This window comes from Tursiops truncatus, chromosome 4, assembly GCF_011762595.2.
Source record: "Tursiops truncatus isolate mTurTru1 chromosome 4, mTurTru1.mat.Y, whole genome shotgun sequence".
Classification (NCBI taxonomy): Eukaryota; Metazoa; Chordata; class Mammalia; order Artiodactyla; family Delphinidae; genus Tursiops; species Tursiops truncatus.
The window spans coordinates 121,357,362-121,372,870 of record NC_047037.1 but is presented as its reverse complement, the minus strand read 5'-3'; the positions used below and the strand labels follow the sequence as shown (position 1 = coordinate 121,372,870).

At 31.4% G+C, this 15,509-nt stretch overlaps 1 protein-coding gene across 1 annotated transcript in view; it reads right to left on the bottom strand.

The window, feature by feature from the left end:
- The window catches only part of NCAM2 (neural cell adhesion molecule 2), a 215,734-nt gene that overhangs the window by 99,370 nt on the left and 100,855 nt on the right, over positions 1 to 15,509 (bottom strand). The window contains exons 10-11 of the mRNA XM_073804651.1: positions 4,659 to 4,846; positions 1,204 to 1,300 (exon numbers count right to left, since the gene is read on the bottom strand). Coding sequence (XP_073660752.1) covers positions 1,204 to 1,300; positions 4,659 to 4,846 — 285 coding nt within the window. The remainder of the gene's footprint in view (positions 1 to 1,203; positions 1,301 to 4,658; positions 4,847 to 15,509) is intronic.

Here is a 15,509-nt window from a genome sequence, read left to right as displayed (position 1 = left end):
TGAATTTAATTTGCTTGTATTATGGTTTATTCAGATGCCTAAATGTGTAGCATCTACTTCCAATGACTTTCACTGAGATTAGTTTTCTAATGACTTCCTGGCAGACAGTGCACAGTGGTTTATTTCCTTCCTTATTTCATCCCTCTGGTCTCCTTTCCCTTCTATCTTTACCTCTCATCTTAACTTTTTCCTTCTTGTTTCCTTCCCTAAAACCCTTTCACACAATCTTTCTCTCCTTTTTCCCCCAGTGTAGTAAAATAAAACTTGAATTGGAGTATAGCAGGTTTTCCAGTTACATAATAATTTGATTATTATTAGCTTTGTAACTTTTAAAGTTCCCTTTTGAACTTTACAACTAATGATTTATTTTGAGATATATTTACAAATCAAAAGAAATAAATATCATTCATAACAATATAAAAGAATAGCTACATATTTGAACTCTGAAAAAGTTTTAAAATATTTTCATGGAAGTTATTTATTCTATCAAAATATAAGATTACAGTAATTTTCTGATATTTCTTGACCTGGACTTAGAAGACAACAGATCATATATTTGCATCATCTGAACTCTGCAAAGCATAAAAATGGATATTTCCAGATTCCTAATCAGTCTTGTAAAACATAATGGCAAATTCTATAACTATATGTGCTTGTATATATTCACATAAATATAAATAAAAACATATCAGGGTTTCTAGTTAAAGTAAATTTTAATCTACATGATATTATTTTTATATCTTTAAGTTTTAAGGGAAGAACTGGAATGCTTTTATATATACAAAATGAAATATTTCAGTAAGTTACATAAGTCTAAATTTTCTATTTAGCTTAAAAATAAGGTTACTATTTGTTCTTTTAAATTTAGAATTTTAAAATAGATTAATTTCATTTTCTCTAAAGATATCTTTTGTTTTTATTTTTTGACAAGATTCTTACTTTACATGAAATGCAATTTGATGTCTTAAGACATACGTTTCCTACTTCTTTCATAGATGTGTCATATATAAAGTTAGGAGAATTAGAATCAGGGTTAAAATTAATCTTGAAGTCCTCACTATATATCAGATACAACTGTTCTAAATTTTTAAGCAGCAGTTCTTTGTTTCTAATAATAACCTGTATCAGGATTATCAAAATGTAAACTCTATTTGCTTCCAGAAATATTTTATGAATTCTCAGAAATTACTGTGCTATACTTACCAGCCAAAGCAAGAATATATTCTTGAAATCTTGTTCCTATACGGTTAGTGGCTGTGCAATTATATCGTCCAAAGTCATTGTCAGATGTAGGTGCAATCTAAAATAATTATAAAATAAAAATTCACAATTTTAAAACAATATCACAGAAATTTTAAAATAGCCTCTAGCATGCCTTACCATCTTTACACATATTCAATTATTCACAACTCCCTGCTGTAACTATTTTTTCTGTCCTTTCAAGATGTAATCCATGGATCTGTACTATCCATAGGCCCAGGTAAATTATAGTCTACCAATTTATTAAGTAAATGCCCGTATTTTGTTACATATATTGAAAAGAAAAATCATTAGATATTTACCTATGAAAGTTCAGAAAGTAGTACACAGTTTGGAAAATATGTATTCTATAATTGCTACAGACCTGACTTTGAAAATAGGAATCTTGTACTAAAAGCATTGTTAACTCTTTGTTTTCTAGGTTGTAGCCTAAGATCAGGCAGATTTAAAGTTAAGAAAGGCTCAAAATATGTCAGCTTTCTCTTCCTCTTATGACTTTATTGAACATAAAATACTAACAAAAGACAAGGACCCATTGAAAAGAAAAATCTTTCCAGGAAGGCATTTTGCAAGGAAATACTGCCCTTGTGTAGCAATTCCTGTAGATAGGCACATTATCTTGATATCTAATAACAGTATCTTGCCTCCATTTCTGTTCAATTCCTATAATTCTCTTTCAGTTTAGGTGGAAAATAGCTGACCTCAGTCCTTACACATTTGAAATCCATAATTAAGTTAACATTCTGGGATTCTATTGCTGAATGGTGGGACCAACCCTGTAATTATAATGTACCGAAATTCTGAAGTATCAATTCAGAAAAGAGATTTGATGATAGTAAAGATATAATTTTCAATCCCAGTTACTATTATTAAGAGAGAATATGCTTACAACAAGAGTTGCTGTTAATTTCAAGTCTGTCCCCAAAGGGGGAAATGGTTTTGTGATAATGGAAGGCTATTAACTAAAAGTGCAATTTTGAGGTCCATTGAAGATGATAATTCTGAAAGAGTACAAAAAAGCTGTGTCATTCATCTTCTAGTCAGCTGTCCATCTAGGAATAGATCATACGTTTAAGGACTAGAGGCTTAATCAGCTCTTATATAAGTACTTCTAAGTGACTAAAATATTCATTTTTCATACATTCAGGTTTTAATAAATTAGGTTAATTTAACTCTAAAATAATTTTACTACTGAGAAATGAATTTGACCAAAAAAATGTCTTTATTCTACAGGCATATGAGAAAGTCATTTGTATACCCCATAGGGAAGAATGTGTACTGAATCAATGCAATGCAAAGACAGGATGGCCGTGACAAAGAATCCTGACTATTGCACAGCTCCTCAAGATTAATGAAGTAACGTAAATATACCTATTTTAACTGGAATAAAACTTTAAAAAGCTCAATTCAGTTGTTTTTTCTGTTCCTGGGAGTTTGCCTATCAAAAGATAAAAGCTTTATAATTCTATCTGAAATAATTTCTTTATCGTGTTTTATGATTAACAAATACAGAAAATACCCCTAGTAGCACAGACTATTAAAAACACACAGATCTAGACACCTGGGCCAAATCATGTGCCCTGCAGTATATCTGGTGTATTCTAGGAAAGCAGTAAAGTCCAATAGTGGTTGTACACTCAATTCCAGCACAGTGAAATAATAGATAATTTTATCAAAATAATATACAACAAAGATACATAATATATATTTATTTTAAATATTTAAATGTTTAAAATATGCAAATTATTGTTGATATTTATCTAATAAGTGCTATAAACATCTACTTATGATACCACTTATTCATATTTTAATATGCAGTCAAAATAATTCAAGTTTACTTCAGATGTTGGGCTTTGATAGAATATAACAGAATAACAAATGTGGTTTTGAACACCAAAATATAAACTGAGAGTACAGTGTTAATAAAGGAGTTTGCAAGTCTTTTTCCTAAACCTTCAAAAACTTGATTTCCTCTTTTTGTATATTCCATGGTGAGAAAATCATTTATTTAACAGTTAGCATCTTTACTCAGGGCAAGGAACAATACAGATGATCCAGAGCAGAATATTATTCCAATCAACCTATTAGAAACCTCCTGCATCAAATTTTGTTCATATATTGAAAGTTGTCCTCTTACCTCAGGGGAGTGCCTAGGCAAAACAAATGAACAAATTTGGATGTCCTTTAGAAATGCATTTATTGGCAATAACCCAAAGGATTTATAGACTGTTTTGTTACTTTCAAAAAATCGTAAATTAAAAAATGAGTATATGTATTTAATCAAAGAACCTCAGTTTTCTGCTATGGTTAAATACCTAAAATTTCAATTGAATCTGGCCAAAGTCTTTGTGAAATTGAGCTCCCTGTCAATTTGCAAATAGTTTTTCTAATACAGGTACAAAAAAACAAACAAACCAAAAAAAAAAAATTTAAATTGAAATAGCTTTAGACAAAGTGGCTTAATTACCAAACAGTCAGCTATCCAAACATTTGGGAGACGTGATAGCTAAATCATTCTATCAACTAAACGTTTCACTAAGTCCATTTATCGGGTGGAAGTGTTAATATGGCACCAATGTGAATACCTTTAAGTTAATGTAGTATGGATCTCAAATGTTATTCGAAAACATGCATCTTTAAAATTTATATATATTGAATTAGTAGAGAAAATGTAGCATCTTTTTAGCTAAAAAGGTTGTTTGAGGAAGATTCCTAATTTTTATGAAAGCATCATAAATTGGGAGGCTTGATGATCATTGTCATAGACTTATATAAACTTTGGAAATTGATATACACACACATAATCTGCAATTATTAAATTAAAGGTATTGTATTCAAACAGAATTTAAAGGCCAGGCACTTGGCAGTATAAAAACAATTATCTACAATCTTAATGTAAAATAATAAAATAAAATGAGGCAATGAACAAGTAAATCTGGTTTATTTAGGAACGTGTAAATATGTAGCCAGTAGATAGCATTTATATATACCAGTCTAAGGAGCAGGAAGGTGTAACCACAGACTCAGTGTCCAGTAGCAACACTGAAATTAAACATTTGGCACTCAATAACTGACAAATTACTCATTCCTTCTCCCTATATTTTTCCTGATATAATTGTGTTTTTTTTCCAAAAATAAATTCATGAAAAATAATGGCTTTTGTTATATACCCATATTACTATATAAGTAGTGAGACATTAACCATTAATGAACCATAATCCAAATGCATAAAATTTCCCTCGAGTAAGTAAACATGAAATATATACAATAGGGTATATGTATATTATAGGATAGAAATATATATTATATATTAAGATACTAAGATATTTAAACATGTTCTAAAATAGTAGATAACTGCTAAAGTAATACAATTTGTTGATATGTACATGAAGACTTACCTCTAATATTATTTTTCTCCCTGCACTATATGTCTTTAAATTAGTGGTGTTTTTAGCTGGCAAGACTAATTTCTCTCTTCTCCAATGGACTGATGCTGGTGGATTAGATTTCACATCACAGCTTATATTGATTGGATTTCCTTCCCAAGAGTAATAAATTGTTTGGTTTGATATGAACTTGGGAGCATCTGTAAAGCAATATAATATAACATTACAGACCTTTTATTTAAGAGAGTCATTTAATTAGTATAAACAATAGTAATCATTACTGACTACAAAAAGAAGCCACAGCAATTCTAATTTCATATATTTAATATGTGATATCAGAAATAATGAAAATATATCATTTGACTGTTTCATCAAATCATTTTAATATTAATATAAAATATTCAGTCAGCCAATTATTAAAATATGAAATATTGACACTCAAAGTTGTTTGCTTTTAATAATCTGACAAAAATTTCCATGAAGTAAATTAATGGCTCTCTACATATGTGAAATATATTTCTGAAACAACTCATAAAGTAAGAGTTTAGGATAAAACAAAATTTGTGGTCTTGTGTCATTTTTTTAACTTTGTCCTAGTCATATAATTTCTTCTATAAAATATTTTAAGGCAGATATAAAATCTAAATTGAAATGGCAATATCACAACTAAACAACAAATATTTTCCTGAAATGTCATTTCCAGTTTTTAATAACCAGGTATGTTTAATTTAATTTGAATATTAATCAGTTTCTATAATGCTGTGTCAACTGTCAGGTCCCTACACCAGACCTCTGTAATGATAGGTAAGAGAAAATAGAAAAGACATTATAAATGCATTATATCATTTTATTGAAGAAACCTAATTTTGAAGACACAGACACGGTTTTTAGTCATGTTCCATTCAAGAACTATGACATAGCCCAAATGCCAAGCAACCATAACTTCTCTGAGTCTCAATATCTTGACTGTATAATTGAGAGGATTCATTTTACAAATTTCTACATAACATACTCTTAAGTGGTAGCTAAAACGTTGCTGGTATTTATAAAGATTATTGTTGCTACTAATATTAACTATTTAAAACTTAATATCCCTCATAAGTTATCAATTTCAAACTGCCTTAATTAAACCTTTCGTTTTACTACTCAAATTACTTAAAGATGATCTTCTACCAATTTTGTTACATCAACAGATTATATATCAGATATGTAATATAAGAATTATAATCTTCAGTACAAACGCACAAATAATTATTTAAATATTATTGTCCTATACATGTTTTACTGTATGTTTTAAATGCCAATCTCACATAGAAGCATGAAATGTTTATTGAATGCTTTCTATATGACAATAAGCTTATACATTTTATTTCATTTCATCTTTTTCATGACTTTGTGAGGAAGGTGTTACTTTGTCATAAGCATGAGGGATCCGGAGTAAGAGCTATCAAGCTTATTCTAGTACAAAGTTGTAGGCGTGGTATGTGAATCTGGGGCAATTTTAACTAGGGTCCATTGAATTTCTATTCAACCCAGGAATATTATAATATTCACTGCTAGCAATGTGTTGGTGATGCGGACTTTATCATACATTATTGAGGAGAATATATTTGGGACAATTCCTCAGGAACACAAAAGCCTTAAAAAAAACTTTGTAATCTTGATTCTGCAAACTAGTCTTAGATATCTCTCCAGAGAAATAAGTAGAAATATTATCAAATGTTAATATAAAGGACTTTTAGCACATTGTTATTTTAATAACAAAATCTCAAAACAACTTAATGTCCCACAAAAGAGGATCAAATAAATAGTGACACATATTGGCACTTAAGTGTGCTAATATTACACAGATGTATCTGCTTATGGTTTTCCCTTAGCTGCAATGTGTCTGTCCTTCCCTTTACCTGGCTGCGTTCAAAACTAAGCTCCACGCTAACTTAACACAGCCTTTCCACAACCTTCAATTGTGGGTTAGTTCCCTTACTTTGTGTTCCCACAGATCCTATGTTCTCCCTCAGCATGATCATAGAAATTTGAATGATCTATTGATATATGATTGTTTCTCCACCAAATATTCTGAATCTTATGGGTTTAACAGATAAAGAAGATATGGTATATTGGGGTGGGGTCCCTGCCAGCTCCAACGCCACCCTTGCCTCAAGTCGTTTAACCCAGCTGTTAGCAATCCCACTACTGGGCATATACCCTGAGAAAACCATAACTCAAAAAGAATCATGTACCAAAATGTTCATTGCAGTTCTATTTACAATAGCCCGGAGATGGAAACAACCTAAGTGTCCATCATCAGATGAATGGATAAAGAAGATGTGGCACATATATACAATGGAATATTACTCAGCCATAAAAAGAAACAAAATTGAACTATTTGTAATGAGGTGAATAGACCTAGAGTCTGTCATACAGAGTGAAGTAAGTCAGAAAGAGAAAGACAATTACCATATGCTAACACATATATATGGAATTTAAGAAAAAAAAATGTCATGAAGAACCTAGGGTAAGACAGGAATAAAGACACAGACCTACCAGAGAATGGACTTGAGGATATGGGGAGGGGGAAGGGTAAGCTGTGACAAAGCGAGAGAGAGGCATGGACATATATACACTACCAAACGTAAAATAGATAGCTAGTGGGAAGCAGCCGCATAGCACAGGGAGATCAGCTGGGTGCTTTGTGACCGCCTGGAGGGGTGGGATAGGGAGGGTGGGAGGGAGGGAGATGCAAGAGGGAAGAGATATGGGAACATATGTATATGTATAACTGATTCACTTTGTTATAAAGCAGAAACTAACACACCATTGTAAAGCAATTATACTCCAAAAAAAATGTAAAAAAAAAGAGGTCCCTTCAGGAGTTCTGGCTGCTGACTAACGGCCCGACCCCAGCCAGGACCTCCTGGTAAGACTATAACTAGTGATGTTTGTACAACCAAAGACTCTATTTTGTGCTTTAAGGAGAATAAAATTGACTACGTTTAAAAAAAAAAAGAAGATATGTTATTGATATATATATATATATACACAAAATGAAATATAACTCAGCCATAAAAAAATGAAATCTTGCCATTTGTGACAACATGTATGAACCTAGAGGGTAGTATGCTAAGTGATGTAAGTGAGACAGAAAAAGACAATTACCATATGACTTCACTTACATGTGAAATCTGAGAAACAAAACAAATAAACAAACATAACAAAACAGAAACAGACTCATAGATACAGAGAAAAAATTTTCAGTTGCCATGGGGAAGGAGATTAAGAGGAACAAACTTCAAGTTATAAAATGAATAAGTCTCAAGAATGTAATGTGTGTATGGATGGCCTGAGGAATATAGACAGTAGTAATAATCTAATAGTAATTTTTATGGTGATAATTAGACTTATCCTGGTGATCTTCTCCTGATGTGTAAAAATATCAAATCACTATGTTGTACAGCTGAAACTAATGAAATATTGTAAGTCAATTATACTTTAATAAAATAAGATTTGTCTTGGTCACAATTATATACCTGATGGCTTACACGATGTAAGATGCTTACTTGGTTCTCTAAAACTGTACATTAAATTTACTGGATATTAAACTGTCAGTTAATTTTTAATTCAGTGGTTCAGTTAAATTGAACAGAAGGTATTTTCAAGGAGAAAAGGAAAGGAAAAACTTTTTCAAGACCTGGGAAGCTTAAGTGCAAAACCTAAGAATGTATAACTAATTAGGGTGCAACCGTAAGAGAAGCCAAACTTCCCGATATTCAAAGTCAAAAGTTAAGCTATATCTATATCCATTTCTAGCTCTAGCTCTATCTATAAGATATTTTATTATTGCTTAATCTATATGAACTATAACCTCTTTAGCATTATAATATGCTAGAGAGAGGTTTATAAATAATGTATTTGCATGTAATATATATACCTCAATATGAAAATCACACACATTAATGTAACTATTAATACCTGACTCACAGTCTACTCTGTCCGCAATATAGCATCTGTGTGTATGTGTATTATATTATTATAACTTAACCATAAACTTAGGGCATAATTTGGCTTTTCTGTAAAAACAAGCAATTGCCACTAATTGCTTGCCTGATGATCTCAGTGGGAATTTAATTTGGAATTACTGATGCTGCATGCAAACGTGCTACAGGCAAAACATGCTATACTGAAAGCTACATTTAAAAATGTATTTGAGGTGTGAGGCAGGAAAGTACTGATAACTCCTCTCTACAATAAAACAGAAACTAAATTCCTGTACATTGTATGCTTTGTAAATATCAAACCAGTAGCAAGGCAGCCGTAGTCACTGCCACAAGGTTGGCATGTTAATGAAATCGAACAATTGATATTGGGTCGCTTCTTGGAAAAGGATGTGCCTCTGGCAGAGGCAACACGTGAAGACTTCAGGCTAAACAAATGTAGCCGGATCTCGGGTTGGTAAACACAAAATTGTAATTTTCAGAAAATTAGGTCTTTTCAGAAGAGTAAGGCTTTCACATCATGAGAGGCTTGAAATGTTGTATGGAGGAAATACATTTTGGCGGTTAAAAAGAAAAACAAAAAGCCTAGAGGAAGGAAGAGGAATATGCCATGAGTAGAACTGTGCAAAGATCAGAATTGATGATATATATATATATATATATATATATATATATATATATATATATATGCAGATAGGAAGATAGGCATAGACAAAGTTTCACCTTGAAGTTGCATTCTTTGCATTCTTTGTCTAGGTTTTGTGCCCTGTATTCTATGCATTGGGAAAATTGATTCCTGACTACATGAACTATAAAGTTATGGAAACATCTCTTAAGGTACTGTATGTCCCCTCAATCATATTAACTTCCAAATTAAAATATTTTACAAATTATCATGAATATAAATAACGTTATTGGAAGAACAAATTTTTTATCTGAGAAGAGTTGAGAAGAAAAATAAGAGAAACTTGAAAAGTAACAAATTCCAAATATGCCATTCAAGCTCCTTACTGTCTATGTCCATGGCCTGCTTTTAGCAAGAATCCTATTAGGCCAGTTTAATAAGAATAACATTATCCTTGAAATTTAATCAAGTTCCTGTTAGTAATTTTCCATCCATTGACTCTTGTCATTCTGCTCATTGGCTATAAATCCCTACTTGTCCTTGTACTCAAAGTTGTGTTTAATCTTTCTGCTCCATTGCAGCAGTCTTGACCCCTACTGCAACAGTTTTGAATAAAGTTTTGCTTGCCATTTTTAACAAGTGTCAGAATAATTTCTCTTTGACAAAAGAAAGGGTACTCCCAAGAAAGGTAATTAAAAACAAACAAAAATACTTGCTTCCCTCTCTTTAAGAGGAAATGACAAAGACAGATCTGAAGCAAATGTGACCCTGATAAGAACCATTGAGTTGTTTTCTGTAATTTTGTACATGTGAAGTGTTTGTTAGAGTTAGAATTATTTTTTAAATGTATCACACACACAATAAAAAGTATACCCCAACCAGACTTTCAGACAGGAAAGATGGGAGATTTATACCCAACTGAGTGAATTCACCAAGTTCTCATTGCAAGAAGAAGAGATCTTTGTATTTATAGTATCTAAATGTGAACCAAGCTAAACTTGCAACACTTGTGCACACGGTCATTGTAAGTTCTGCAGAACTGGACAGATCTCATAAGATCTAATATCTGGAAAGGAACATGGGAATCTCTATTTTACATACGAGAAACTTTGTTCTGGGATACTTGGGAAGGCTGTGGCAGAACCAAGATCACACTCTGGCTCTTTATATTCATTTCATGAAATCATACCGCTATGCCAGTTATTATATTACTAAGTATAAATATATTCTCAGGGACTAGTTTCTATAGATCATTAACAATGTTACTCAACATTGGAATTAATGTTTGAAGTGATTATAACAAGTAACCAAGGAAGCATTTTATTATGTTCTGTATACTATATTTAAGCAATAAAGTAAACATTTAATGCAGATTAGAATGATTTTAGTGAAAACACTGCACATTAGTACACCCACTTATGTCCAGGTGATGCCAAGAATGTGAGATAATTAAAATCATCAGTTTTCCAATTTCCATGCTGATGTACAAGAAGCTAAGATATAAAAAGAAATATACTCTGGGGAATGCCAGTCATTTTCCCCACCCTGGATTTTATGGCTAGAACCATGTTTTGGCAAAATATCCTTGAATAAACAGTGCTTAGATAAAAACTCAGGAAAATTAATCTTACATATGAAAAAATATAATCTAAAACTAGAGTAGGAGAAAGAGAAAGAGGGAGAGGGAGGGAGGATGGGAAGAAAGGAGGAGGAAAAGAAGAACCAGGACAAGAAGACAATAAAATATATTTTCGCCTAGTTGTATAATTTACATTTTACAAATATTTCCTGATTTCATTCTATGTTCTCTTCTGGGTATTGGGAATCAAACATTGAACATGAAAGAGAAGTTTCCCTCACCATCTTGGAGTTTTACTCTATTATATATGTTCTCTCAAGATTATTTATTTTATAACTGAAGGTAACTTGAGATAATTCACAGGTATGTTTACATCAATCTCAGCAACAAGACACAAAAAACTGAAATAATAAACTATAAGTTTAAGATTGTGAGCAGAGAGATAACACATTGTTTCCATATCAGAAAGTCAAAGACAATCCCCTAGATTCCAGTTTGGTAACTTTAATATACCATCTATTTTGAATTAATAAGAAATATAATCTAGTGTATAAAGTTAATTTGGTTACTGCTTATATACAATATTTGTATTTCAAAGGTAATTTTAAAATAGTGCTGTCTAGCTTTCTTGTGATTAAGAAATTATGAATACGCTAACTCATAGTACTTTTGCTCTTGATCATGACAAGTAAATTCTTGCACTAAAAAAAAAAAAAACAAAAAAAAAAAACAATTGCCTAAAGTAAATGGAAGCTATCATCTGACAGCTCAATAAAAAATAAATTTCATCCCCAAGTGGGCATATTTACTAATATCTTAAAATATAATTGCCTTTTAAAACACTTAATTATATTTTTTATTTAAAAATGAATTTACTATATAATTTTTACATCAAGAAAATTCACAGGAATTTCCCAAGTAGAGCTCAATATTCAACTTATTAGGATATTGATTAATAAATTAGGTTATTATCTGTTTCCAAATCACTGTTGAAACATTAAGATGTGAAAATATATTACATTGTTTCCATCATTGTTAATTCCAACATGTGCTGGGCAATCGCCAATTTGAGTATGGTGTCTTCATATCTGAACCTGATAGTTACAGTTTATAGATATTTTGTTAAATTATATTTCACATGTATTTTACTTGAGTATATACTGCCCCTATTAAAAGAATGCTCTAGACTATAATGAAGACTAAGGGGATTTTGTTAATAAAAATACCATACATAGGATATAGCAAAAAATGCTAGATACAGCTGCAAAAATATCTTCCATATTCTAAAAATGTCAAAAATAAATACTAGCATGTTTCTCATTCTGCACCTTTCTCAGCAGTGAAATTCTGATTCTTTCATATGTAAATGAATATATATGTATATTCGTATATTCATATATATATATGAATTCATTCTACAGTGAACACAAATATGCATTATTTCAGGGGAATTTTGAGTTACCTGTTTTATTTTTGGGGAGACATTAATTATTCAGAATTAAATTGTAAATGCTTTAATTTTCATGTTTTAAAAATTTAAGTCACTGCACATGAAGTAATATGCTTGAGAGAAAAAAAAAACAGTATTATATTTTTTCTTATGTTTTCAAGAAAGCTAAATTCATCTTTAATTCTGACAGTATAGTGGTATCATATATTGTACTCGATCCCTTAAACAATGGCCTTATTTTTATTTGAATTTCTAAATTAGATCCATGTTACCATGAAAAGGGTGATGCAATTCTGTTTTTTCTACATACCTTACTCTTACAATAACTGGTTTAAAATTTAAGTATTTTCTATAGGATATTGAGAGTAATTTGCATTTTGTTTATGTTTTGGTTGTATTTGGTTTGATATTTTAACTGTTTATTTTTCCATTTATTCCATCATCCATTTCAAACACTGCTATCGTAAGGTGTCTTGCAAAACAAAATAGTAAAAATTTTCTAAATATTAATGATTGAACTGATTACACATTTTTAATCAAAATAATATCAAAGTTTGTGTCTACTGACACTAAGCCCTTAGCAAATGCTGGATATAATTGTTTATCTATAAAGGTTTTGTCACCCTGGCTTTTCCTCAACAGCGTACTTTGAGTTTATAGGGGAAAGAATCAGATGCCTAAGGCTTCCTCTTAAAGATTCTGAATGTGAACCTCTGGGAAGGGCAGCCACTGCACTAATTATCCAAAATTATTATTGTGTGTCTATTTTATACTAAGCACTGTTTAAGTGTGGGGAATTCAGGCCAACAGGGAATCCTTTCTAGTGGATCAGGCAGATGCAAAAATAAATAACTATACGGCAAGGCAATGCATAGCACAATTGAAGTGGAATGCATAAGGTTCCTGTCTCAAAAGGCATTAGCATTGGCCCTAATTAGGATGTGCAGAGGAGGCACAGGGAAATCTTCCCGAAAGAGTATGAATTTTAACCTCTAACATTTGTGAGCACATGAAATGTGTTGAACACAGTGCTAAGTGCTTCCCATGGATTGTCACAAGTCTTACAATCAGAATCTGGACACACACACACACAATAGTGGATGAACTACACTGGAAAAGAGAATTTTGCAGTTGCTGCTTATAAGTAAAATACTGTATTAGAAATAGCTTCAGGCCTGCCATTGAATTTAAGTTCCACCTCTGCCAGATAACAATGAAGTTACCTTTGTTTTCTGTTTATTAATTTGGACTTTAGGTTTTCTTTTCTTTCTTTCTTTTTTATTATACAATTATTGAGTTGAACTGGTTTCCTTAATCTCTAAGAATCTACTAACATAGAAAATGTGAGTCTGGCACAAATTTTAAAAATGTAGAGAGAGTTATAATATTTACCAATATTATATTTACCACATATTGGTAAATATTATCTTTGGCAGTGAACCATATAAAAGGTGACATTTGCTTTTGGCTAGAATTATATAAATCTCTTGGGTAATGCTAATTGTTTCATGTTTTTTAGTCTCTGGTACATGTACTCATATGAATATATATATAGGTATTGAATATATTGAATATATATATGTATTCATGAATATATAATGAAAATGAAGAATAATCCCACTTTACTAAATATCATTTTAATAAGTTAATATCTTTAAAACCAGAGAATTCACAAGAGAAAATAATACAAGAGGTCCTAGGTGGTGAAAATATTGGAAAGTAGATTATTTTTAGGCTTCCATATCTTCTACTTAATGGTTATATGATTAATAAAAATGTACATATTACTGCATAGATTGTAAGAAGGAGATTTTGTAAAATTGGATGTAAAGTGAACACAGACTTTAAAAATCAAGGAACTGTGTTCTCTTTGCTATTATCACAATGGAAAGAGCTAAGGAGACATTATTTAGATTTAATTAAATGGTAGCTGTATAGACTAGAGCATTTCAACATACTTCTATCCATGACCTTGACTAAATCTCTATTTAAAGTTGCCAGCCTAAGAAGAAACAGCAAAGCTTGTCAGGATCTGAATCTGTCACTTCCTCAAAGTTGGAACCAGGAAACTCATATTCCAGGCACATCAGGAGACGTTAAAGAAACTTTTAAGACTGCCTTCAGACTTGATGCTGAGTTACTCCTGCTTTGATAAATGCCCTATCTTATTTTATTCCTTTCCTTTCCTTTCCTTTCCTTTCCTTTCCTCTCTCTCTCTGTTTCTCTTTCTCTCCTTATTACTGAGACTTAGAGCTGACAGCAGTCATCACTGCATTCCTGTCACTATACAGGATTTGCTGACTTGATTACTTGCTTAATACAATCTTTTCACCTTCTCTTGTCATTTCCTCTGAGGCTCTGAAGTCTTTTTTTCTTTTTTCTTTTTTCCTGAAAACACAGGGTGGTTGGTACCTGTGACCTGTTTTAGCTCTTGCTGAGTGCTAGCTGGATTCCTGAATTCTGCCGGTGCGTGAGAAGGCTGGAGCTGATCACAAAACACAACACAAGCTGTGGGAACTGAAATATAAAAATCTTTTACTTGAATTTTTACAGGTTCATAATTAATTAAATCAGGCAGCTCACTTTACAACCTCACTATCTACAGTACTATCCATTTTGTGAATAAAATTGAAAAGCATTATTAGGGTAAGCTTTACAATCAATGAAAAATAAATTTAAGTCTTTTAAAATCATATTGTTAACATAAATATGTATGGTCCTTGTAAAACAGTATTGGGATTACAGCAAATCTGTCTTGCATGCTCTCCAGAAAATTTACAGACTTCAGTGAAAACACTGTCCTCTCTTGTAGTCATCATACTTCATGGTATAAAATTTTCAAATTTTTCTTTAATATTAAAGTTTAAGAACTACAAATACTAGCAACAATACTTTTATTTTGTAATAGAATCTTCGATTTTAAAAGTTTTGACATTCATTCCTCACCATAAATCACAGTATATAAAGATACCATTTGCTTCTCTCCATGCTATTATATATCTGGTCAAAGCCATATTCATTACCTGGTCAATTTTAGAAACCCCATCCTTACTGGCTTACTGGCCTACTAGTTTCTATTTTAAGATAATGCTTAAACCTTTCCGAAAGATTCTTTTCACACCTCTTAAATCAAAAACATTTATGATGGTTTATAAAGTTCGACACTAGCTGGCCTATGCCTACTTCTGTGACCTTGTCTCCATCCAGATCCAAATTA